The 26,921-nt window shown below is 39.1% G+C and overlaps 1 protein-coding gene and 1 pseudogene across 5 annotated transcripts in view; both read right to left on the bottom strand.

The window, feature by feature from the left end:
* Positions 1-384: 384 nt before the first annotated feature.
* Itprid1 (ITPR interacting domain containing 1) overlaps positions 385-26,921 on the bottom strand; it is a 168,136-nt gene continuing 141,599 nt past the window's right edge. For 4 of the 5 annotated variants that reach the window (XM_087204511.1, XM_004856460.4, XM_087204514.1 and 1 more), the window contains 5 exons: positions 17,976-18,058; positions 16,332-17,576; positions 8,919-9,046; positions 8,084-8,195; positions 385-7,647 (listed from right to left, as the gene is read on the bottom strand). In XM_087204511.1, coding sequence (XP_087060637.1) covers positions 7,336-7,647; positions 8,084-8,195; positions 8,919-9,046; positions 16,332-17,576; positions 17,976-18,058 — 1,880 coding nt within the window. In that variant the 3' untranslated portion in view covers positions 385-7,335. The remainder of the gene's footprint in view (positions 7,648-8,083; positions 8,196-8,918; positions 9,047-16,331; positions 17,577-17,975; positions 18,059-26,921) is intronic. The other variant, XM_087204512.1, reaches the window with a different exon arrangement.
* LOC147829592 (U2 spliceosomal RNA) lies at positions 15,161-15,302 on the bottom strand (annotated as a pseudogene).

Here is a 26,921-nt window from a genome sequence, read left to right as displayed (position 1 = left end):
CCATTAACATTAATGGTTATAATTGATATGTGTTGAATTATCTTGTCATGAGACTTCCCTGTGGTTGGATTTACTCACTTTGCATTTAATTTCTTGCCTTGCCTGATGGATTCATTCTGCTGGGCTTCATGGGTTTGTGACCCTCATTGTCTTTTCCTAGGATATTGTTTAAAATTTTTTGGAGTGGTGGTTTGGTATTCATAAAGTTCTTCAGGTGATGAACCAGGAAAATATTAACACTCTCAAGGGACAATCCAGTCAATAGATGCAAACTCCACCATGACCCAGATGTGCCAATTATGAGAAAGACTTTAAAGCATATCTTATATTGATAATCTGTGAAGAAAGGACAAACATTCTTGAAATGACATATTCTCAGCAATGTAATAGAAGGCATGTATTTTTTTATTTAGTGAAGATTAAGGAATTGTTTTATAAGACAAAATACAAAAGTATGCACATACTTGATCAAGTATGATCAAGGAACAAATAATTTAATATATGCCTTACTCCATGTAGCTCTGTGTCCTCCACTGGAGCAGAAAAGGTAGATGGGCAGGTGGAGGCTCTCTGGAATAAACAATGTAAGCATGGAAACTGGGCCAATATAAGTCATGTTGCTGACCAGGGTAGGAAATATTCTCCATCAATGCATCAATGTTAGCATACCAATTAAGGCAATGTGAAGTTTACAATATTCAACAGCTTTCAAAATTTTGAGAAAGTTATGCCACTAGTTAATTAGAAATAGGACATAATTTTATTTTATGCATAAGTATTGCTAACAAAACAATGTATTGTGGTTTATATCTAGATGTCCCCTAAAGCCTCATGCAACCATAAGCACCTTTGAAAGGTGATTGGATTATAAGGACTTACAGCTGCCTTGCTATTAGCAGGTGGGGCTCGGTTGGAAGAGATGTGTCACTGTGCATGTGCCCTGGAAGGTTTTATTTCCTTTCCTGGCTCCTCCCTTTATTCTCTCTGCTTCCTGGAAACCATGAGGTGAACAGCTTTCCTCTGCCATGCCCCTCTGCCATTCTATTCTGCTTTGGAGCCAACAGACTCCACAGACCTCTACAAACTGTGAGCTAAAATAAACTTTTCCTTCCTTGAATTGTGAGTATCAGGTATTTTGTCCCAGCAATGAGGGAAGTAACTAAGCCACAATGCATTTGACAAACATCCGATGTCCATAAAAGAATATAGATAATCAAAAGTGGAAATAAGTTACACATATATGCTTGGTTTGGACAGAGAAAATACTGGACAGCTATATCTCTTACATCTTACAAACTATATACTTGTAAAATCCCTTAATACTTTAATTTGAAAAAAATAATAAATATTCTGTGACTCTGGTACATCATCATTAACAAATAATCAATTATTAAATAATATTAGGAATGAAGAAAGTGCTGGTGAATTTGGAAACACCATTTAGTAGAAGTGTGCTCTTTCACTTCCATTTGCCTGGGAAATGAAGACAGGGATTGATTCTGAGTGTTAGAGGGCATTAATAGTGTTGGAAGGCAATGTGTCCTTAAAATAACTCAAAACTCTTCAGTTTGATTCTTATGATTTAAAATCATTTTTGATATGGAGGGTCTTTCTTTATTTAACTGGGAACAGTTAAGACAGAGAACATTCCATAGCAAAACTTCTGATTAGTTAATGTTTTAAAATTAAACCACTAGAGAAGCTGAGTTTAGGTTAGAGAAAAGTGCCATCCATGTTTTACCTTCTGTTTGCATTCTCCAGTTTTTCAAGAGATAATTTGACATCATTTTTAATAATCTATAATCCCTGCAATTATGACACTTTGTTGTTCAAATTGCAATTTGAAGTTACATATGCAGGGTATCATCTGGCATGAAAACACTCTGAAACTTTTTTCCTCTCAAAAGGAAACATTTATCCTTTAACCTCTTCACCAGTGCCCAACTTTGTTCAACTTGGGTTACACCATAGAAATTGATTATTTCCTCAACAAAGAAACAACAATTAAAATAGGCCAGACTCTCATGTCATTAGAAAGCACTTTAATTTAATTTTATTTTTCTTTAGCAAAATTATTTCCTTTTGAAGAAGAAAAACCTCCAGCTTTGCAGACAAAAATATATGTGTTAGGGAATATCTTACTAAATAAACAAAATCTAATGGGACACTTTTCTGAGGAATAATTTTCTGTTGGTTAAAAGATGAATTTTTTTCACACAAATCTGCATGGTCTATGCATATGTTGTGGTTCAGAGCAGACTTCAAGGTTTCATCTTTTTGTCTTCATCATGCAACTTTAGATCTTCACTCGTGCATAGCGAACCAAGGAGCATATGTGAATTGAATTCCAACTGTTGTTTCTCAAATCAGTCCACCCTATTCAAGCTTTTAAATACTGAAATGGAATCTGGATTGAATTAATAGAGAAGGACCCTAATACTTGGATGGAGAAGCCAAAGTGTTTCCTGTCCAATTTCCAAATTTGAAATTAAGTAGTATAATTTTATTTTTTACTTCTTTTTCATTTAAGTGAAATGATTCCAATCTCAAGTAAAATTTTTTTATATGTTATTCACTTTCTGCAAGTATATTTTGCAATGATCTTTTTTATTTTCAACAATGTTGGCTGAATTTTCCAGAGGAGTCAACTTAATCATTGTCAACGTATAAGAGAATAAAAAAGAGAACATGGGACCTTGAGACTTGATGATAGTAAAATCACCCAGATAATTCATTCAGAGACTGCAAAGATATTCTTGCCATTATTATTGGCAATGGGGCATGTGGTAGCAGGCTATGAGTTGCCAGGATATGTTCAAGGCTTTTTTTATGTGGCAGAAGTCATCTCTTTGTATAGTCCAGAATTTAGCTGACTGAAAGACTCAGAAGTGATAAGCACATACTGTGGTTTTTCAAACTTTTCTAAGAAGTGAGGTGTTTTTTTTTTAAAAAAAGGAAAATTTCTACTAAAGCTCAATGTATAATGCAGACAGAGCAAGGCTACTCTGGCTGAGTTGGGCTCAGCAGTGAGCTTCGTATAAGCCCCAAGGCTTGTCAAAGCCATAATGATAAATCACCATTTTAGCACACCAGTAAATTAGAGCATCAACTCAATTCTTACTAGTTGATAGAAGTTAGACAATTTACAGCCTGTGTGTGTGTGTGCACAAATTTTTACCTCTCAGAGTTTTTGTGAAGGTAAGTGATAAGTCACATAAAGTACTGAGCCCAGCGTGTTACCTAGAGGTAAAGATTTAATAAATTACATTCCTGTTCTTACTATCATCATTGTTCTAATCATCAACACTACTATTTACTGAGCCCTAACCATGTTTTGGAATTGTTCTAAAGGGCTTTATATGCCATACTTCTGTAAATTTATAGATCACAACCCTTAGGGACTTTAAATAGTTTACCTAATACAGATAATAGCTAGTGGTTTTGGATTTAAGCCCCAAAACTTCGATTTGTCACTAGAGCTCAGCTGGTTCCTTATTAATAATAAGTTGCAGGGCTTGGTGTATACATTTGTAGGTCAGTCTCTCTATCTCTTAGCTCTTCCTCACTGTACTAGTCATTGATTGTCTAAAGAAACAGAACCAATTGGAGATAAGAGATTTACCATCTAAGCCAGGAAGGCAGTCTGGGTTCAATGGCTTGAGACTTAGAAGTAGTATCTGGGGGTAGCATTGATAGTCAATTGATCATGGATTGAAGAGAATGAAGGTTCTGTGTAGGATTTATAGACTTTCTACGTCTTCATTCCCCTTTGTGCTTTTTGTTCGAGAATTAGATGAATAAACCAGAAAATATCATTGAATGTTTAGAGATCATTAGGAGTTCCATATAGTAGCCTTCATTCCAAAGGAATGAGTTTCCTTTTCCTTCTCCATTACATCTGAAATCATGTGCCTGATTGTCAAATCCACCTATAAATAAGCACCCTTTTAAAATCCAAGCATAGCTCCTAGTATGACCCAACACAATGCTTTTTCTATAATCAAACTGTACTCTTCACTGGCTCCTGAGACTGGATTCATTCTTGTGTCACTCCTTCATCTGAAATCTGCTCACATGCTTTGTGTTTAAGGTACCCTGCTCACAGAGTATTTTTCAAAAGGAGTGATAAGCATAGCTGGAATTTACTGAGTTCTCGGTCTGGCATTCAATGGCAATAGCCATCTCACATTGAGCTCTTATTATGTGCTGGTCACTAGATTAAATACTGTCTCTAACTTGCTTCATTTATTCTGCCCAACAATCTTGTGCTGTTTTTCTTATCCATACTTTATAGAAGGAGAAGCCAGGATAAACAGAGCAAGTGACTAAGGGCACATATAGAAAAAGGGGAGTCTATACCTTCATCCTGATGGTCCCTTAAACATAAGGATAGAGCATGGTACACAGCATGGTAACATAAGGATAGAGCATGGAACTCCAGGAACTTGAAGTTTACTGGAGAAACTATGACACAGATGATGGTAGTAGCATAAAGTAGTGGGTTAAATGTTTCTTGACAAAGGTGAAAAGTGACATAAGAGTTCCAAACAATCGGTCCTTCCAGACAGAGATCATTAAAGAGAGCCTGTGGGTCTGGTCCAGGACTTTTACTGGAGAGGTGCAATCTCCCTCTATCTGCAGTGAATTCATTCCAGGACCCCAAATCCATGTATGGTCAGATCCCTCATGTGAAATTTTGTAGTATTGGCATGTAGCCTACAAACATTCTCTCACATGCTTTAAATTATCTCTAGATTACTTGTAAATATAAAGAATGTAAATGTTATATAAATACTTGTGATGCTGTATTGTTTAGGGGATGATGATAAAGAAGTGTGTGGTTGGTTGAATCTAAGGATGTAGAACCTGTAGATAAAGAGGGCAGAACTGACTTCACATGGGTTAGTTAGCAAAGAAAGGGAACAGGATCACATGAGGTGGTTTAGAGGAAGAGCATTTAAGAATCACATGAAGGCAGAGTCAGATATGAGACTCTAAAACAGATGGCAGCCAAGTTAGGGAGGGCCCAGCGCCAGGTAGTTCTCTTCATTAAGCAGATGGTATGGAGAAGAAGCAGGTAAAAACCTCACACAAGTTCAAAGACTCATAGAAAATGGAGGTAAAAAAGTCAGATCAAGGTAGAGTTTAAGAAGTTTAGAAAGGGAAGTAATTTGGTGAGTACCATGCAATATGTCAGAAGCCAGTTTGGAACGGGAAGTTCAGCCATGATGTAGGAGTCAAGAGAGGGATGTGGCAAAGAGAAAAGAGTCAGTGGGAAACAAAGAGGGTTACATAATGATTCCAGGCAGGGAGAAGGCATTTTAAGGGAAGATCGCTCTGGAGAATATGATCCTGTGATTTCTCTCTAACATTCTGGGATATCCTAACAGTACTTGCTGGGTCCTTACCTTAGGTCAAGGAAATATGTCCCATGTGCTGCCTGAGGGAGACCAGCTTGAGGGAGACCAGTTTTGCGGATGCCAGTGTAGTTCACAGAGAAGGAATCTAGAGGAATTAGGAGCCTATGTTGTGGTGTCACCAGGTAGCCGACACTCTCGTGGAACTTCCGGAAACCACCTTGCCAGCAAATTAAGCAGTGACCTGGTGGCTGATTCTGAGGTATCAGGGTCAAGGATCAGAGGTGACAAGGCAGTCTGGTGGCTCAGACTGTGTTGCCCAGGTTCTAACACTGATCTGGGATTTGGGAGGGAGATGGAGATTGGGGGAATAGATGCCTACAAGGTGAATGGTTATATTGAAAAGGTTATCATGTCTTCTCTGGGGAGAGAAAAATATAGAATTAAGGATGGAATGGGGCTTTCCACATCCCAAGGGGTTTCAGTCAATGAAGGAAACAGTGGGATAGCCCCAAGGGAAGTAGAGCCTCCCTGGAGTCATTTCCAAAAATAAAGGAGAATGAAGAATGAAAACAGTCTATGAGATTTGTTCTGTTAGGAGTCAGTTTCGAAAGGAATTATGTCAGGCTCCTTGCTAGGAAAAGACCTCTTCCTGCCCATCCTCTCATACAAATTATAAACTTCCCTCAAGGCATTACTTTTCCACTGCACTTTCTGACTATTCTGCTCTTCATCTATTTCCCATTCTTCAGAGACTCAGTATCTTTGGATTTTATATACACTACCCTACAACTTCACAGGGGTAGGAGCCTTGTGGCTTCCACGTGATGGGAGTAACTCAGCAGCTTTCACTCATCTCCAGAGGGATTGTAGCTACAGCCTCCTTCCTACCTGGGATCTCTGGCTCCCTGTGGGTCTTAATGGTGTTTTCTCCCCAAGGAGCAAGTGCAATTTTAAAAGGCAAATTAGATCATGTGATATCCCTGCTTAAAACCTACAATGGCTTTCCTTCACACTGGAAAAAGAATCTAAGCTACCAGACTCTTGGCTATGGCCTAGAATGGGCCACCTCATCTCTCAGATTTTCACTCTCTCTACCCCATAACCCACTGTACTCAGCAGCACGGCTCCCTTCTCTTGTCTCCAGGCCTGTAAACCTTCCATTTCTTCTGCTTCTTATGCTTTTCCCACAGAATTCCCCATGGCTCTCTCTTCCTCACCACTCAGGGTTTTCTCAAAGGGCTTTCCTTTACTTCTCCAAGCACCCTAATATAGCCCGTGTCACCCTCTGTGATATCATCACATTGGCTTCTCCACAGCACTGTCAGTATTGAAATTATCTTATTGTTATTTTTCTCTCATTGCTCATCCAAATCTCAATGAATACACATTCTTCTGTCATTCCCTGAGCTGCCTACAGTAGAGGCAGAATCCCTGGAACACAATAGCTGCTTCATCAGCACTTTCATGGGCCAATTGATTCGGCTTTGGACAGTCTGGTACCCTAAAGCCTGTATCCTGTTTTCCCTCATCATTTCCCCAGGCAGGACCTCCGGACACCTTGTCTGAATCTGACACCCCACTCTGTTCTCTTTCATAAAACCTGGTCATTGTCTTCAAAGCACTTTCCCAGATTTTGATGATAAATGCATGTTATGTGTTTATATTCTGTCTTCATTGCTTCTCGGCCTTTTGTCTAAGATCAAGTGTATATTCTGTCTTCCCATCAAACCCTAGCAACACAGAGCCTGTATACCAATGTACATTCTATGTCAGGTACATACTAGATGATTAATTATTCTATAGTGACTGAATATTAAAATATTCTGAATTCCTCCAACTTTAATCATAGAGTAGAGTATGAAAAACATGGCTGATGAATGATTGGTAGACATTTCGAGGGGAAGATCTAGATTTCCTTGCTACAACTATTCTGGACTCTTCCATTTTGCACAAAGGCCATCAAATGAGCTCTGATCTAGAGGAGGACATTTATATCCTTTTCTCCAGCAGAACAATGTGAGGTACAGGCTGGACCTGACTCTGCCCAAGCTGGTGGTAGGAGAGACATCTTGGCGCTGGTCTCTAAGTCCGGTGCAGCAAGGACAGCCATATGTATCATGCCTGAGCAGGGAATCTGCTGGCCCCCACTGGGAGGAAAGGCAGGTTCAGGGGCGATGGTGGGCTGGGTGCCAGCATCTGAAGTCTGGCCATCGTTTTCTTCTGGCCAGTTGTATTGTTGCAGACTTGTACAGTGTTCACATGTCTCACCTGTGGGAAGCTCCAGCTGCTGAAAGGGAAACAAGGACAAAAAGAATGGATGACACATCACATTTACACCCGACAGATAACTCACACTTGGGAGAAAAGCATTCACTGAGATGTGAATTCTCTAGAATGGGATCTTTCCAGCAGATTATGGTAATGACTTAATTTATATTGACTCAGAACTCAAGCCTCACCAAGCCTGTGCTTTTTGTTCCCATTTGGAAAATGGGCAACAACACTTGTCTCTTATTTATGGGCCAGGGTGAAGCTTGGCTTAGCAGGTAGGCGAACAGAATTCCAGTCCTGACTTGCCACCAGCTACTACATGTCCTTATATCTAAAATATAGGCATGGGGGCAGAATCCTGGAGTTTGACATGACTACACAGTTCGTCTTCTCCCTGGATGCCCCCTCCCATGGTTGGCTGGAGAAAGTCCCACTCTGCACCTGTGCCGTACCAAGAGAATCCCTTCTCTGAGTTGCTGAGCCCGGTGTCCTAATTGAAACTCCAGCTCTGCCACCTGCTGCCTCAGGGCCTCACGTAAAGTTTGAAGTGGCTCAGCCTCCTCCCTGCAGGTAAATAATAGAAAGCAACCAAATTGAACAGTCACTCCAGGTTTTCATTTGTACCGCTCCCATAATGTAGGTCCTGCTTTGGGGATTTCTTAAAAGGGCATGTTACCTTCTTTATTTGATTCAGTTGAAGACATAGACATATTACTAGGTCATGTTGCCTTCTTTTCTGCAGTGCTGAGGATGGCGCCTAGGGCTTGTGCTTGCTAGGTGAGTACCCTACCACTGAGCTACACCCTCAACATGTCCATCTCCCCAGTAGGAATCTTCCTGCTGTTTTACAATGAAACAATATTCCCACCCTGTAGCCACCCCCAGCAGTGAGGATGCATCCATTCTGGGGATTTATAAAAAAATATATTGAAAATAAGGCAGATTTGCTAAATTTTAATAACCTTCAACCTTTGCACTTGCAGGAGTTGCATTTTCATTGATTAAAGACATCCCACTGGCATCCTCCATCTTCCCAGCTGATTGTCCCTCTCTTGACCTTCTCAAATAGCCCTGGCCTTAAAGAATAAGTGTTCCCATCTAGTGAATGGCTCTCACAGGCTCCCACTGAGAAAGCAAAAGTAAAATCATGAAAGCAAAGAAAACACTGGCCAATTTCTCATTAGCTCTGCTCTGGGGTGCTCATTGGTCCTGTCCTGCCCTGATTATCTTCCCTTGCTCCAGGTGTCTTGGCTTGCATTTACTTTTATGACATCCTTAGATAATTACCTTTCCTCCTCTGACATGTCCCTGCAAAAGAGTGTTTGCTGCCCCAGAAGGTGCTGTTCAATTTCCTCTAAATGCTCCCGGAAACTCTGGCATATCATCTTCATGGCTTCCAAGTCATGGACGGTGCACTGAGAACAATTAGAAAGAACTGAAAAGGGGTCCTTTCTGATTCACTGGAACAGCTCTCTATGATGGAGTCTATCTTCCTATTCAGGGGACACATTGGCTTCTTAGAGGCAGTACTTAGCTGAGATAGGGCAGCAGTGGTTGGGTGGTGCTTGGACGACAATCATTGTCTCTTGGAAAGCATAAAGCCATTTAAAAGATTAGGCAATATAAGAATTCAAGGATGTGAACAAAAGAAAGCAAGGGGGAGGGCCAGAGAGAGGGCCTGTGCTTAGAACAGTTGAGTCTTGTTTAACTTTGGTGCTGAGTACCAAGAACATTGAACACATCGGTTCACATAGTACGTACTTGATTAAAGAAAATCTGCTTAGAATAATTTATACGAGTCTTAGCCCTGCTCAGCCATTACTCAGTCCCTGGAGATTGAAATCTGCAGGATCAGCTCCACCAAACTAATAAGCCCACTAAGAGCAAGGCAGGCCTATTTAGGAATCCTATCCTCTTCAGGAGTCAGAATCTAGAATTGAGCTCCTTCTACCCTCTTAGTCCTGCTCCCCATGGCACCTGATGTGTTATCCTTTAAATCTTAAATCTCTGTAGGACCATGCTTTTGCCTGGGTTTCCAAACTTAAACATATTCCCACAGCTTCTGAGAACTGTGGAATTGAATTCTCTGTCCATAACAACTCCAAGCTGCACTGAGATACTTGGCTGAACTTCATCATGGCTTCTGGTAGCACAAAGCAATGCCCCTCACATGACATGCTTCCTTTCCCCTGTCCCCAGTTAAAATGCCCATCTGATAAAGCTCTAGACTACCAGGAAAATTAACTGTTTGCTTTAATCAGCACCTGCCTCTCTTTCTTATAGCATTTATTGAAGAAGCCTTAAAATTTTAAACATGCATCTCTTAGAACTTAGAAGTATCTTTCTCAGAGACCCGAAAGTCATTCCTTTGAAATGTGCTCATCTGGAAGGTGAGGGACTATCTCTCAGTCTCTGTAAGAGGATAGAATTCCAGCTTCAATACCCATCAGCTCACAAACCCAGCTGGTCCAACTGCATTTACACTGACTGACCTTTCTGTGATTTTTCACTTCTCTGATGGTACAGAGCCCCTGCTCAGTTCCTTCCCTCATTCTTTTTTTTTTAAATGCTCAGGTCACCTCTGCACAAATTGGAATGGGGTTCAGCTCATTCTACTACCAGTAGTTACAGAATAAAATCTGTTTTCCCTGCTTGAACTATCTTTGACATATCTAAGCCTAGTCCATTTGTGGGGCACTTTGATGATTTACTGAGGCTTTACAGGCTCTCCCCCTGTTTTGTAGCCTAGGTTTGGTCATGCTTTAAATAGGCTCAAGACCCAGAAACTCAGGGTCACTTGCCTACTTATTTGAGTGATAGGAATGCTTACTGCACCCCAAAACAAACTCTACCAGCCCTGCTCCCAGATCAGTGTGGCAGAAGCTTCTGGTTGCCTATTCACTATTTTTTCCCATTTTCCTCTTATTAACATAATTCTAGACCTAATAGTGGCAGCAATGTGTCTAGCTAAAAAACTGTATTTCCCAGCTTCCATTGTAGATAGGATAGCCAAAAGAATGGAAGCAGAGAGCCTGGTATAGAGCTTTGGAGAAGCCCTTTAAAGGCTGGCAGACCCACTTAACATTCTTCCACGGAGATCTACCTTACTGTTAGGCTAATTCTTCCAGCCCTGTTTATAGGAAGTCCCAGATTTCTTACCTTCCTCCCAGAACTACATAGCAAGATCCTGGAAGCCTGATGACTATTTTTAGTAGAATTTTCATCATGTAAATACTTTCCTGAGAGTGATACTTAAATATTAAAACTCTCCATCATTTTTCTTCGAGAGTTGTTTTTTGTTTGGCAGTATCAGGGATCCAACTCAGGACCTTGCACTTGCCAGGCATGGCACCACTGAGCCACATCTCTGGCCTGAGAGTTGTTTTGATTTTATCCTCTAATAATGTATTTTACATTGTAAAATTGTCCAATTACTTTTAGCCTCAGTGTGAGTTAATCTGAATCAGCTAAAGGAGTCTGAACCATTATTAATGTTAGCAAAAGTACTTGAAAGATAACTAGAAAAGATCTTGGAGACCAGGAGGGCTTCTTTCATAAATAAGTGTTCTACTACAGAGTCATTAACTGCATGGTCTGTAGTCATAACTGGCAGTCATATTCAACTCAAGTCTGCGGTTCATGTCTTTTCCTTTCAATATCTGAGTCATGGCAGGCACTACAAGGAACTGGATACATAGAGAAGTTATTTGTCCCTTAGGAGGGAGTAGATTAAGTTGCTCAAGTTGATTCCAAGACTAGCCAGCTGGTTCAGATTTACTTCAAACTCCCAGTGACAGTGAGGCCAGGCCCATGGAAAGATGGTGCTCAAGCAGGCTGAACAGCATAAGATTTGGGATTTATGTTCCATCTAGACCTTCCTTGGTATCTCTTTGTGATTGAGGGTATATTGTGGGGGCTAGGGGTTAGAATTGGAAGTAACTGATGGGGTAGCCATGCTCTCAAAGGCAAGTGATGCAGAAGATTCTGGAATGATGCCATCTTCTGGTCATTTGGAAACACTAAAAAATACATTTTAGCCCTGAAACAGATAAAGAAGGTTTCATAATAAAGCAAACCTTACGTAAGGAGAGAGTGAGGGGAAGAATGTGTTTTGAACTCTTTTTTCCCCCCAATACAAGGGGTGAGTTAAATTCAAATACAGTGCAAAGTCTGTTCTACTACTGATCCAGATCCATTAAAATAAACTTCAGCAACAACTTCAAACTTCAGCATTGAGATGCAGTACAAAAAGACATTGAACTTTCACTTGCAAGTTGGATTATATTACTTTTTAAAATTTACATACTTCCCTTCATCTATAAATGCAAATTAACATTATAGAAGAATTTTCTAATATTCAGAAATCTGATTTCTGATGTTTCTCATTTTTTTCTGGAAATATTTTTGCTTTTGAATTACCTCTTTTTGAATTAATAAATTATTCCAAAGAATTCACATATACATAATTTCAATTATATCAACAAATCAATTCTTGAATTAACAAATTATCATGAAGAATTATCATGAAGAATTCACTTACATGTAAGAACCTAATCATACCAAGAAACTATTATCTTAGATATTCCTCAAAACCACAAAAATAGTCATGCGTTTCTCTGCAGTGCTGTCAGTGGGCAAGCAGGTGAGGTGGAGAAGTTTTTCTTAGTCAAGTCCTTTATCTAAAATTGTTTAATTTTAATTAGCTCTGCTTGGAATTCCTGTTGTCATTTATAAGACTATATATATATATATATATATATATATATATATATATGTCAGCCTATAGTCTAAGATCTATTTCCTACTTTGTTTTTCATAAAACCCTAGCTAACACATAGCATTTAACTTAAAGCCATTTTTTCCAGAATATTTTTCATACTTTATAATCCCAGGGTCACTCACAGTAGATGTTGCTACACGTACTGCTTTTTTTCTCTGTTCTTTAAATACCCTCTGCCTATGGAGGAACAAAATCCCTTATTTTCCTTTGTTTTTCTGTGTGCGTGTGTGCGTGTGTGTGTGTGTGTCTGTCTGTCTGTGTGCATGCATACATGCTCCTGTTCCTGTGTGTATGCCTGTGGACAAGGAAAAATATGCCTGTGTATATACGTGTGTTTTGATTGTTTCTTTTGAATATATGTTTCTAGTTCCTTTGGTCTAAATAAAGAGAAAAACAGTATCATCTAGTAAAAGTCCATATAGTGCCCATTTCAGCAAGGGTATAATGCCAAACTAACTGGATATAAAATTATATCTTTTTGTATAATTGCAAATTCTTAGAGGAGAGAAGGCTGAAGAACTAGAAGACATGATATCAGCGGGCAATGGGATGGTGACATTTATAATTATGAAAGCACCTACATATTTAAAACCCACAAGCAAGACTGAGGATGGGTGCTGTGCAAAATGGGCCACAAACCTCTCTTTTTTCTGCAGAAGTGCTGATATGTCATAATGTCAAATCAAGAGGAATATCTATTTCTGGAAGTCAAATCCTTCCACACATCTGGGAATATGCAGCCCTATAATCTTTCTTGAAGGCCTCTCTTCTCTTTCCATGAAATAGGAGGAAGGAGAAGACCCTGATCTAAACTGAGGGTCACCCCCTGGAGCTGGCCCATGTTTAGTCTTCTGCTTTTATTCTAAACAAGGTCCTTACCTTGTACCTGGCTCTGGGTTGCTGTGCCCGAGTTTCCCCACGGATGTCTCTTACTCTTCCCATTCTGCTTGCCTTAGAGGCTGCAATCCTCCTACCTATTCATCTGCTCCCAGACGCCTATTTGCTTGTTCATCCCTCAGAAACATGGTCCTGTCAAGAACACCCCCAGTACCTCATATAACCCCTAGCCTTTCGTAGTAATGGTCTGGCTAGGCTGTACTAACTGAATAGCAATCCTCCATAGCATCCGCCATGTTTTGCCCAATGGAGTGGATATCTTTCTGGCACCTATAGTCTGTGCACTGGTCATTCTAGAACCTGGAGCTCCCTTTGCCTGCATTGACTTCTGTCAGGCACCCAGCACATCAAATGACATGTTGAAGTAGAACATGTTTTCACTTTGTGCCACAGAAGGCTGTTATCCTTTTTTCTTTCCTTCTTTTTTTCTTTAGAAAACTGTAGGTTCTTTCTTTTTATTTTATCTTGTGGTCATATCACTGAATGAACGATAGTCTAATTGAGTATTAATATACATCTGTTGCCATAGATACCTGGTTATAATATAAAATTATAAATTAAGTGATAGTGATTACCAAAGACAATTTGATGCAATAGACTGTAGCTTCCCAGCCTGTTACACTTGTTTGTTATTTCTCTTCTTAACCCAATACAAGAATTATATTGTCTTAAGGAAGGATGATGGGAACAGAGAGCAGAGACTATCTTCATATGGAATAAAAATAGCTGCAGAATTTACTCTAAAAGAATGACATTGCATACGTCTAGAAGAACCATTTTTTTCTGGAGTTTTTAATAAAGTTTTGATTATACATTTTTAATATTTTAAAATAAATATCATTTAATTCTTATGTCTTTGTAAAGCTTATCTTAAATTATAAATTAGAAAAATAATCTCTTTTTGAAATATATATTCCTATGTCAGACCAAAAACCTGGTTTTCATTATGGAAACAGAAGTACTTAATTTTTAAGATTTAATTTTTTTTCCTGTTTAGGCTTTCAAAATACCACCTTCTCTAGTTATCTTTCATTTCTAACATTTTCCTATGCAAAATAAGTGAGTCAGGTAAATGCTTATTCCCTTAGAGCTGAGTTTTTCAGCCTTGACACTATTAACATTTTGGACCAAATAGTTCTTTGTTGAGGGGCTATGCTGTGCACTGTACGATATTTAGCAACATTCCTGACCTCTACTCACTTATTGCCAGTAGCACCCACCCCCTTCCAGTTGTAGCAACTGAAAATGTCTCCAAACACTGCCAAATATCACCAGCGGGGGAGAGTGGTCTGCCTCCATGATGATGGTGATGGAGAGAGTGACCCTTCTGCAAGTCTTGAAGCTGAGTCTTTCCATACTCCAGAAGGACTCCACCTACACATTCGTCTGTGTTCTTTCCTTTAATGAACCTTTGAATAATATACCTAGAATAATACACCTAGAACTGATCTATCTCAAATGGAGCTTTCTCTTACTATTACAAACATCATTCATGGCTCACTTAGAAATATTCCAACTGGCTAGTAGTCTTGCAATTTGAAAAAATGATATTAATTGACTAGGTGTTACAGAGTATAAAATATACTGGATATCAATTATTTTACCTTCAATGTAATCACTTTGTTAATATAGATTTCTATATGTTGAAGGATCATGTAGTGATTTACTTTATCTTTCAAACAATAATTTTCTAATGCTAGTATTCTAGTATTATTTTTATGTAAATTTAGGCATTTTAAATTGGACACATCTTTGCCCAGAGTGGTGTGTCTATGAATTTGGTGTTTCTCAAATTTGAATTTGAATTAGGACCTAATAGTTGAGAGGTGCTGGGAAAATTATCTAAACTCTCTCAGTACTAGTTTTCTCATCTACTAAAAAGGAGGAACTGGCACATATTAGGAACCCAATGAATGTTTACAGCATGCATGAGTTTGAAGGTTAAATAGCAAAATATACTACACTTGATCTTAGCCAAAAGACCGAGAAGCGATTAAATAGCAAAATATAAAGATGTTTAGCATAAGCATTCAATGTATACTTGTGAAGTTAAAGAACAGGAAGCTGACCCAACATGAACTAAATTCAGTAAATCACAATTCCTCTTTACTGTCTTCGAACAGGTGGAATCTACACTATCTGTGCCCAACCCCCTTTAACTCTCTTATACAAGTAGTTTCAGGTGTGATAGTCTCAAATTTTAACCAGTGGCTAGACTTGAAAGCCTAGATTATTTCTCACCTTGAGAACTGCTGAAGAGAGGTGCTGGAGGGACTCATTAAATACTTGTTGACTAATCAAGGGGTAAAGAAGGCTGAGGACATTCAGTTCTCTGTAACTCTTAATGTTTACTTTAAACAAGTTTGGCAAAGGTACACCAGAAGTCCCTCTATTTGACATGAGAAGCTCTAGATTCAAAACCTCAGCAATGATAAAACAGCAATAAAAAATGACAGTAAGAATACCATTCAGCTAATTAATATCATGTAAAGCTTTCTCTGTGCCAGACAGTAGGCAAAGTACTGTATCTGAGTGCTCTGGGTGCTTTACAAATTTTATTTTATTTAATCTCAAGGCAGTCCTGTGTCTGTCATGGATCATGTCCTATTTTATAGGACCAGTCCAGAGAGATTAAATGCTCCATGCAAGATTATGCAGTTAAATGAATTTATGACCTAGAACTTTTCAGCTGGACTAAATAGGAGATTAGACAGATGCATTCATACTTAAAACCTCAGACATATGAATCTTAGTTTTCATGCCTTAGTTTTACCTTCTGTAAAATGAGGGTTAATAATAAAATTTATTTTCCTTACTTCAAAAGTTGATTGGTAAGAAGAAACTTAGGAGGCTATATCACAAACAAAGTATTCTACAAATGTTTATCATGATTTAAAATGGAAGGTATTTTATGCTCTGAGATCTCACATTCAGAGGGGAGAGCCGAGCATTATCCTCAAGGTGAATGGTGGTGTCACTGGTGTATCTACAGTCCTGTCTTTGCAGAGGAAGAAAACACTTACAGAACACAGCTCCCTCACGAATGTGTCCTGAAGGACTCTCAAGGTCTTTGTGAACTTGGCTTCCAGATGTTTTGCATGTGGACACAGCCAATGTCTGCCCACACAGGGTGCAGGGCCGGTGCATGGCCTCTCCTCATGGCTGTGGAAATGGTGATGACAGCAGATACAGCAGTGGGTGGGTGTGGTGGGGCGAGTGCCCATTGGGTCAACACTAGGGAAACTTGTGTCCAGAGAGACTGATTTGGTGAGCAGCTTGGGTCTGTGAGTGAAGGCTTCATTACCTGGAGATATACAGCAATGGCAGGGTTCACATTCATATGTGTAAGTCTGAACAGAAACATCACTGACCTGTTTTGTTTCTGTCTCCTGTCTCAGTTCTGTTACAGTCATAGGGTCACACAGAGTACCTTCTATATCTGTTCTTCTATAATCCATGCCCAAGGCCACAGCACTTTGAGCAGCTGACATCAGTTTGGAGGACATCTGGGTTGTCACAGACCTGGAGCAGCCAGCACTTGAGTCCCTGGGAGCATCTCCAGGCAGTTTATTGAGGTCAGAAGTGGACTTGTCAGGTGTTTGAACAAGGTCAACTCTATAAGGTGTGACTTCTCTGTGCCTGAGAATATGCTGTGGTGGTCTCTCTTCTGACAGTAATATGTTACTGGTGTCAGGACAGAGTTTGTGGCTCTCCTCTGCTCCTGGGTCATCACAGTCCTCTCGAGGGGACCTGTCTTGACTCTGATCAATTCCAGATGGCCTTTGAGACTCACAGGGGTGCTTTTGCATGAGGACTTCCCTAGTCCCCTCAGGCCTCAGAGACCTTTCCTCCTCTTCTGTGGTGTGGGTCACCATAAACCCCAGAGGGCCATCAAATTTGGAAATGACTATGGCTCCAACACCCTCATATTCAGCATCAGGTGTTCGTGAGGGCTGCTGCAGGTGGCTGTCTTCCCATGGGTGTTCTCCCCAAGTGGTGGCCTTGGCAAGGGCCATATCAGGAATCAACAGCTCTGGTGGCCCCTGTGTGGCCTCAAGCTGAGACTCTTCCTTCACCACAGATGCTGAGGCCTTTTCTTCCAAAACACTCCAGTCTTGGCTTGAAAAGGATGAGCTCGCCATCCTCTTGGAATCAGACCCTTTACACTCTTGCTGACAGTCCTGGGATGACAGTGAGCTGTGGCTCTGATCCCATGGCTTTTTATCTCCATTCTCAGTATGACTCTCGCTGCTTGTCAAGGAAAGCAACTGTAGGAGAAACCAGAACACAAGGACATGAGTCAGGAAGTGGGGGTGGCAGTAAGTATAAGGCAATAAATATCATCATTGATTCAGTAGTCAAGAGATAAAGGTCACAAACTCACTTTCTGAATCAGTTTACTACTTCACCTGTACCTCTTCTCTATTAGTCTGACTTTCCTTGTTTAGAAAAATCAAAAGAAAATTAAAGGGAAAGGAAGGCTATACATTCTGGCACCTTGTCTTCTGTGATTCCATCATCACCTGCCCCATTGGGTGCACATTGCGTGTGTCTTTAAATCTTTTCTATTGTGGCTTATCCTTCCTTCTGAGTTGGGAGGGGGATTAATAGGGTTGAAGTGGAATGTGTTTGGTGAGCAATCAGGGCCTTGTTACAACCCCTTCTACCTGGAGGGGCAGGGGTTCCATTGGCTCCTCCAAAAACCCACTGCTGTCAGACTGACAACTGTTGGCTCTGTCCATCCTGGTGCCTGTGGGAAAAGAGAGAGCTGAGATTAGTAAGGTGCAAACATGCTACCAATAGTCAGGGGTCAGACCCGCTATATGCCTGGCATATCAGAGATCTTCCATAAATGCCAAGTACAAACGAATGAAGAAACTGAAGGAATTCCAAGACTTTTTTCCCTCAGTTAGAGAGCTCCTGGAAAATTGCTTTCTGATACAAAGAGTAAACATGCACTGAAAAAAGAGGAACTAACTTCTCTTAAAACTAAATAACCTTATAATTTTGAGTTGAATCTTTACTAAGAGGAAGAAAATCCAGAAGGAGACCATATCCCTTAATAAAACAATAATAGACCAAAATGTATGTATTTATGCATATATGTACATATTCACTTTCCTTTTTGCATAAGAATCCCTTGCTATCTTAGCTGGACTGTAGTATATGACAAGTCCACACTCATGGTTAGACTACAGCTGTTGTCACCATGAGAAGCTGGGAGGGCAGGGAAAAACAATGTTAAGTGTGGGATGGTAGTGACTTCACAAACATGCATACTTGGGATTCTAAATCTACTTGTAGCTTCTTATGTAAATATTATGTAATATTATGTGGAGTGGGGGAAGGTGGCTGCTAGAAGGTCACTGTGCTAAAAATTAAATCATGGAACCACCTCCTTCTAAAAAATGCTTCTAGCTGCACCAGGCCTAGGCTAGAATAGGAAATCTCTTGGGAGGAGGTGGTTGGTTTCCTTAGAATACACACAGCAGAGGGAAGATCTTCATTCATCCTGGGGAAAAAGACCCAGCATGCGAGGAAAAAGCCTATTGTTGGTGGATGTAATGCTCAAGGATTTAAATGAGAAATAGGGGATTTGTTTTTGTTTGGACAACTAGCTGCTAAAGAAGAGTTCAAAGGAAGAAAAAGAGCTCAGCTACTGCTTAGATATTCTAGACCCAGCCTTGGACAATTGCTCCATTGGCAGCAGCACCTAGTCTGCTAGGGCAGTCTTAATTTTCTAAAATTAAGACATGTGAACCTCATATTCTTTAATTCAGTCTCAAAAAATTTAAAAGTTAGAAATCGAAGGACATTGTGAGATTTTAATATCTGAATCTAGGAGAGATTGTGGAACACAGAGCAAGCCTTAAATAACAATGTCCTTGACATAGCTATTGTTTCTTGCTATACTGATAAGAATTAAATACAGAAAATATTTACCAATTATGAACCTAAATGAGACTTCTGCTTTTGACAAACTGGAGTAATGAGGACTAGATTTTCCTTCTACCTGAAACAACTTAATCTTGGAAAATGTATGTGGTTTAAAAGACAATGGTTATCAAGACAATGGAAATTTTGCTGTTCAAAACAGCAATCCTGAGAGACACAGTGATGTCCAGCTTTGATTATTCAGCTGCTCACCTGGGGCTGAGCATGGTACTTCTACTCCATAGTATAGGAGTAGGAGAGCCTGGAAGACTGAGCCAGCTTGAGTTCACAGGAGTAGGAGAAAGTCACATGGAGAGAGTGCTCTCAAGATACCTCTTGGGTCTTCTGTGTTGGGGACTAGGCTATGTAACTCAGAAGATCTCACAGTCTTGAGGGTGTTGTCTTGCCTCCTGAACAGAGAAGTATGTGGAAGGCTGCATGTCCTCTGGCTATGGGTGGAATGCTGACGCACTCCTGAGGCAAGATAGCATCTGCTGAGAACACTTTTCAATATACAAGCATTTGGGTGTAGGAAAATCTGGTTCCTCATTAATTTAATCCTTATCCACCTATTCTCTATAGTTACTATTCCACAGAACGAGTGTTACTCCTCCCCCTGTACTTTTTGCTGCCTAATAAAAGTGGGCCAACCACAGAGATTTATTCGAGTCTGTCCACTGGAGGCAGATCTCCTTCTGGTCCTCCTTTATATCTTGAAAATTGTCTCTGTCTCTTTCTTTTTATTCCTTGTTGTTCCCCCCAAAAGGTAGCTGAGGGTCTGATCAGCTCTCAGTACTTCTGAGTATTGATCAGGTCATACATGTAAGAAAACACTGAAGTATGGAGAAAGAATCACCTGAAAGGATTGAAGGGAACTGTCCAACGCTCATCCTAGGCCTGGGGCAGGGCATACTCTTACTATCCAGACTAGAAAATCTCGCAGTTCACATGGTATGGGCTGGGGTTGGGAGGTAGAGTACTCAGATGTGTCTTGACTCAGAAGTGAGGAATAATTAGCCCTATGATAAACATTGCTCTGGTCCCACCTGACTTGGCTTCACTGCAAAACCTAAAAGGATTATTTCCAAGTAACTCAACTGTGTTCCAGATCTGAGCTCAAGAATATTCATAAGGATGTACTAATATTTAACATCTAAGAGATAAAATCCACACTATTTGGCATCTAATAAATGATATCAGGCATGTAAAGAGGTGAGAAATGTGACCCATAATAGGGAGAGAAACCGATAGACTGAAACTAATTTAGAACAGACACAGATGTTAGAATGATCAAAGACATTAAATGTTTATTCCACATGTTTAGAAGCTAGAGAAAAGATGAAACCTCCTGTCTGAAGTAAACTTGTAGGGATGAAAACTATAATGTCTCTGTTCAAATGTATAATGGATGAGATTAACAGGAGAGTGGAGATTACACAAGAAGAGATTAATGAAATGAAGACATAATGATAGAAATTAGTCTATATAAAACACAGAGATGAAAAAATAATTTAAGTAGTGAAAGACACATCAGTGAGCAGCAGGACAACTACAGGTAGCCTTATATATATGATAGGGAAATCCCAAAGAGGAGGGGAGCATGTAAAGAAGTATTTCAAAGAAAAGAAGTTGTTGTCAAGAAGCCCAACAAGCCTAAGCATGAAAAACACAAAGAAAACTATGCCAAAGTATGTTAAAATCAAATTGTCCAATAGCAACGGTAAAGAGAAAAACTTTAAAATCAACCAGAGAAAGAAAACACATTATATACAGAGTTAACAAGGGCAAGGATGGCAGCAGAGTTTTATTGGAAATATCTCAGAGAGAAGATAGTTAATTAATATCTTTTGAGTACTGAAAGAGAAAACTATGCGGAGAAGCATATTATTAATATTACTTTAATATTATAAATATTATTTTAATTATCTAACCTCTTTCAAAAGATAATTAACTCTTAAACAAATATGATAATGATGTAGTATGGCATTCATGAGAAAGACCTAGAAGAAGTGTTACAATAACACTTGTTGTTATAAAATTGAATAGTTTCTGGGGCAGGAGATGCTTAAGAGATATTCTTTAACTATAATATGCAACTTTTATAGAGCTTTTAACCTGGTTAGTAGAACATTCATTTACTACTGTCAGCGGAAATAATGGCTAACTTTGTCATAGGAATTCTACTTGTATAATATTTAATTTGTGTATTATATTTAAAACTTGTTTTAGCAAGGCTGGGAGTTTAATCCAAGGGCTTGTGACTGCCAGGCAAATGGTTCATCACTGAGCTCTACCCCATCCCTGACTGAGCTGCTCTTGTTATAATTAACTGACTAGTACTAGAACTCTTTAAAATTAGGAAAAATCACCTAGTTTTCACTTACTTTTAAAAATAAGTGATTATATTGTTAACATTTCATATCTCGATGCAGATTATTATTATTATTATTATTATTATTATTATTGTTATTATTATTATTTTGTGAACTGCAACCCCACCCCATATTATAGCATTAGGGGATCCAAAGATACTCTTGGTGGAGTATGAGTAAGACAGACTTTTGGGGGACCATTTTGCTATTTCTATAAGGGATCCCAACACAGCATTATTATTTCAACTTTCCAGATAATCTCTAAGTAATTACTACTCTGAAGTATAAGCATAATATGTGAAGGTTGCTATTCTCTTTCTTACAATGCTTGGGTGAAATCATATATCAGAACACTAGAACAAAATGACATTCTAGAGCCTATTCATCCACATGCTGGCTGGCCCATAACAGTCTGGTCCAAATGGAAATAGTTATCCCTGGGTTTTGCAGGGATAACTACACCCTCCCTATACCAAAATCTTTGGATGCTCAAGTTCCTTATATAAAATGGCATAGTGTTTGCATCTAACAGTGACACGTGTACATCCTGCCCTGTATCATCTGTAGAGTTCCCAAAACAATGTGAATGCTATGTAAGCAGTTGTTATACTATATTATTTAGGGAATAATGGCCAGGAAAAAGAGCCTGTACTTGGTCAATGTTGAAACAACTTTCCCCCTTGGGTTATGGGTGCAGAGCTCCTGGATATGGAGACCAACTGTAAACCAGAAGCATAAAGGGTTTCTAAAAGGTAGAAAGAGTAAATTCCTCTACAGTGGGTATATTTATGATATAACTGTTACCGTTAATTAATTGAGTATCTTTTATTACTGGGGTAAAGCATAAACAAACAGATCTTTGAAACTCATTTAAATGAATTTGTGAAATCACCAGACTTTGGGATGGGAACCTCACTTTGGTGGTGAGATGAAGTGAGAGACTGGGGTATGTTTCTGTCAGGGGTAGAGGCTTTTTATCGTGGACTGTTTTAGAGGACAACTGCATGCATCCTAATTGTTTTTGAGAGATTCACCATTCTAAATGTGGACCAGTTTACAAATGGGTTAGTCTCTTCAGGTGACTAAAAATCCTTGATCATTATAAAGCACCTTTTCAGGAATTAGACTACTGACATCTAGATACTGGATTTCTAAATTCTAAATATTCCCTTAGGGTTGTAAAAATTAAAATTGACACAGGATGAAAAATCACCTAGCCCAGGATAGCCATGATAGAGTATTAAACAAAGAGACAAATACAGATGTGCATTGTTTAGCACTCCCACAGCTCACACAAACGTGTATCACAAGAAACACTTGACTTTGGGAAAGGCAGCACGGACCTGGAAAGAGTAACAGAAGCGGTACCAGCACACAACACGTCAATCCTACTCGGTCCCTGACACTAGCTAGACCAAGCCTGGGAGAACCTGGCAAGTCTCTTTATTTCCAGCAGAACTTTCACCAGCCACTGAATATTTTCAAGGAGCCATAGTTCAAGGAACTTGAGGCTTTGACATTTTACCTGTCTTTTTCCTCTAGGTTGATCTTATTATCCACACTAATATGATTGGAACTACAGGCGGTTCCAAACCAATTAGGTCAAAAGGACCCTTTATCACCACCAATCTTGTGCATGATTTTGCTATGCTCCTTTCCCCCACCCCATCTCCCTACTGTGGCTGCCAGTGAAATCCTCTTAGGCTCCTTTCGTGGCTGCCAGTGAAATCCTCTTAGGCTCCTTAGCAGAGTCATCTAGAAGATATGGAGCCAGATCTTCTGGGTTCTGATCTGACTCTCTTATTTATAAGTTGTGTGGTTTGGGTTAACTGTTAGCATCCTCTGATTCTGTTTATTCATGGGAAAAGAATAGATACACTAATACATGTGAGGTTGTGACAAGGATAATATCCAATAATATAAAAAAGAACATTCTGTGTATATGCATGTATAAATATGTTTCTCCTGTAGAATATCATTAATAGTTATTATAGCTCAATCACCACTGATATCATTATTAAATATCATTATTGATCACAGTGATTTGTATTCATTAAAATTAGCTTTTTCAGTATACGGTTGTCTTCATGGATTTATATTAGGTTGGCCTGGCCCAGGCAGGACTTTTCTGCTGTCTTAGACTTTTCTGTTTAAAAGAATTTTATTAGTGCATGATTGTAGTACATACTGTTTACATCCCTGTGTGGAGTTGGTACATATATATAACACATCTTAATTCCTTCTTTCATCCTTTTTTCCTTTTTTCTCTTCCTTTCCCTTCCCTCTATCTTCTGATTCCTTTCCAGTTTGAGAAAGATCACATATCTCTTATTTTTTCTTTATTTATAATTTGGGTTTCTCATATAAGAGAAACTATGTGATATGTGATTTTTTAAGCTTGTGTGTCTGATTTATTTCACTTAACATTATGGTCTCAATGTGCAACCATTTTTCTGCAAATGACTCAAGCTTATCCTTCATTATGGTACAATAGTACTTCATTGTGTATAAATATTACATTTTATTTTTTCATTCGTTGATGGACATATAGGCTGTTTCCAAGATTTAGCTATTATGATTTATGCTGCTATAAACATGAGTATCCATGTATCATTGTAATATGATGTCTTTAACTCTTTCTCTTGGGAAGATATCTAGAAGGGGGATGGATGGGTCACATGGAATTTCTAGTGTGAGTTTTTTGAGGAATCTCCATGCTGATTTCCATAGTGGTTGTACTAGCTTACCACATCTGAAAACATTTCTGCCTAGAGACTTGCGCCTCAGGCATTTTGTGTAAATGGTCACTAGATGGCAGCATAACACCAACCACAGAGTGAAGGAGCCAGGTCCCAGCTAAGGACCTCAGAATGCCTCAAAGTGGCATCACTTTGAAAAGTCAACCAGAAGGGCTACTTCCCTGGACTGGACTAATAATAAAACCTTCTGAATCCCATGTGGAAAATTTTATCCTTAAAATACTCCAAGTTCATAGAGTCTCACGAGAAAAATAAAACCTGCCAAAATTGTATGGAGCATGAGGACTATTCCAATTTCAGACTGTTTGGAATAAACTAGCTATATTAATTGATTCTACCTGAGGTAGTTCATTGCCTAGTTACTTTCTCCTCCGTTTTCCAAAGGTAGACACTTCTGTGAGAGCTCAGGGGTATAGATGAGTCACAGAGCACATTATCTTAGAACTCTAATGACCTTTACAGGTTAGGCGAAGGCAACATTAGGAGCTAGGGAGGTAGCCTAAGTATGTGAAGCAGCTGTCTTCCAGACAATAGGGAGTACTGGAGTATGAATTATGTGGGCTACAGCGGTTGCTCCCCTATAGGCATTTAAAAAAATTAATTCTAAACATTTTGTGGAACAAACAAAACCTCTATATAGGGAGCAATCAGTCTTCATGTCCCCACATAAGAAGTCAAGATGATGTCACTTCCTTTCTAGAACATTCCTTATGAACCATGTTTACACATTCTAGTGATAGGGAATCACTCTTATGTGGTCAGACACAGCATGTTATACCTTATAGAAAATGATTTTTTACAGTAAGCCAAATCCATAGCATTTCATTTGTTGGTCACAATCTCGGTTTTTGAAGCAACATAGAATGTGTCCAACTCCATTGCATGGCAGGCCTTTCTTTTCAGCTGAAATCTCCCCAGATCCTTTAAATCAGCTCTCATGAGGCAGGGTTTCCAGGCCTTTTGTCCTTTGCACTTTTGAATGAACTCTTAATAATGGCTTGCTATAAAACTTGGCATCCAACTCTAGTTTTAGGAGCTGAGATCTGGTCTGACCAGCACGGAGCAGAGAAGGGCTGCTATTTTCCTACCTGTGAGTATTTCAGTTTTAGGCACTTTGCCTAAAGTCATGGTAGTTCAGTCAGAAATTGTTTCCAGGGTTGGGTTACAATGATATTAGTTTCTAATTTGAAGTTGAGGAATAGATGTTTTGAGACCTAAATGAATGATTTAGTTTGTATTCTTACAGAATCTGTCCTAGCTCATTTGAGACCATGGTTTCTTCCTGTCAATGATAATTTTGATTTACATTCTGAAATCTATTTTTGTTTTTATGGCTTTGAAAAATATTCTTGTAACACACACACACACACACACACACACACACACATACAAATCTTGCTGTGGCCCAAGTCACAATTAAAATTGTAAAGAGAACAGGACAAGGAGGTTAAACTTGAAGATGCTCCCATGGAAGATGGAAGCCTTCACTCTATTCTTTTTTCCCCCCAGCACTGGAGACTGAACCCAGCACCTTCATGCTTGAGCTACATCCTCAGCCCTTTTTATTAAATTTCTTTTTAATATTGAGACACGGGCTCACAAAGTCACTAAGTTGCCCAGATTGTGCTGGAACTTGCTATCCACCTGTCTCAGTCCCCGAGAGTGCTAAGATTACAGGTGCACCGAAGGCCTTCCTTTTTCACAAAGGTGCACTGGTTCCCTGTGACCTTGTGTTGTCCTAGATACTCCACAAACAAGCATCAGCAATGACAGCTGCCCTCATGGAGCTTGAGTTTGTCTTGACTCTGATCCGAGGACTGAAGAAAGCCAGGAAGGTCAATGGCCATAGAAAATATTCCTGAAACAATTTAGTTCTTCCCTCTATGCTGGAAGCCTTGGGTAGAGGAGTTTCTGTCTTACAAAGATTTCTACAGAACTTTTGGGTAACATCCATTAGCACCCTGCTAATATTTTTATTTCAAGCTTTTAGTACTTATGGCTTCTTTCTGTTTTTCTTGTCTCATTTCTTTTACTTATTGCTCCAGGTGTAGCAGTTTCTCCTTTGTTCTTTAGTCAGAATAACCTTCCCTTTTCATATAAAAAATCTGCTTGTCTATAATTAACTTTATCTTTGGTTAATAACATTAATTGTTACTTGGTAGTATAGAAGGGAAAATGGTGGTGAAGAAATTTTGAAAAAAAATTATGTATAATCTAACCATGCAGGAAAATAACTAAAATCTTTCTATGTAGTATTTAATTCAATCCATTGGGATTTTCTTTGAGCACCTGCATATGTGTGTTTGTTAAATAATAATCATAAGACACTTTATAACTTGTTTCTTTTCACATAATATATTGTAAATTTTTTAATTGAAAATTCTTTATATTTGTGGTGTTTTTCTGTGTGTCTGTGAGCATTTTTTTAGACTTTGTCAGAATGATTGTGTTACTCTTGTGAAAAATAAATAACTCAATAGGTTTCTCTTTTTTTCTATGTTGTTCAGCAGCTTGGAAAACTTAGGTCATACCACGTCCTCAAAATGTT

Source organism: Heterocephalus glaber, unplaced genomic scaffold (genome assembly GCF_053883595.1).
Source record: "Heterocephalus glaber isolate CG9 unplaced genomic scaffold, H.glaber_assembly_v1.0 deba00000546, whole genome shotgun sequence".
NCBI classification, from domain to species: Eukaryota; Metazoa; Chordata; class Mammalia; order Rodentia; family Bathyergidae; genus Heterocephalus; species Heterocephalus glaber.
The sequence above is the reverse complement of the archived record's forward strand: the minus strand, read 5'-3'. Positions and strand labels throughout refer to the sequence as shown.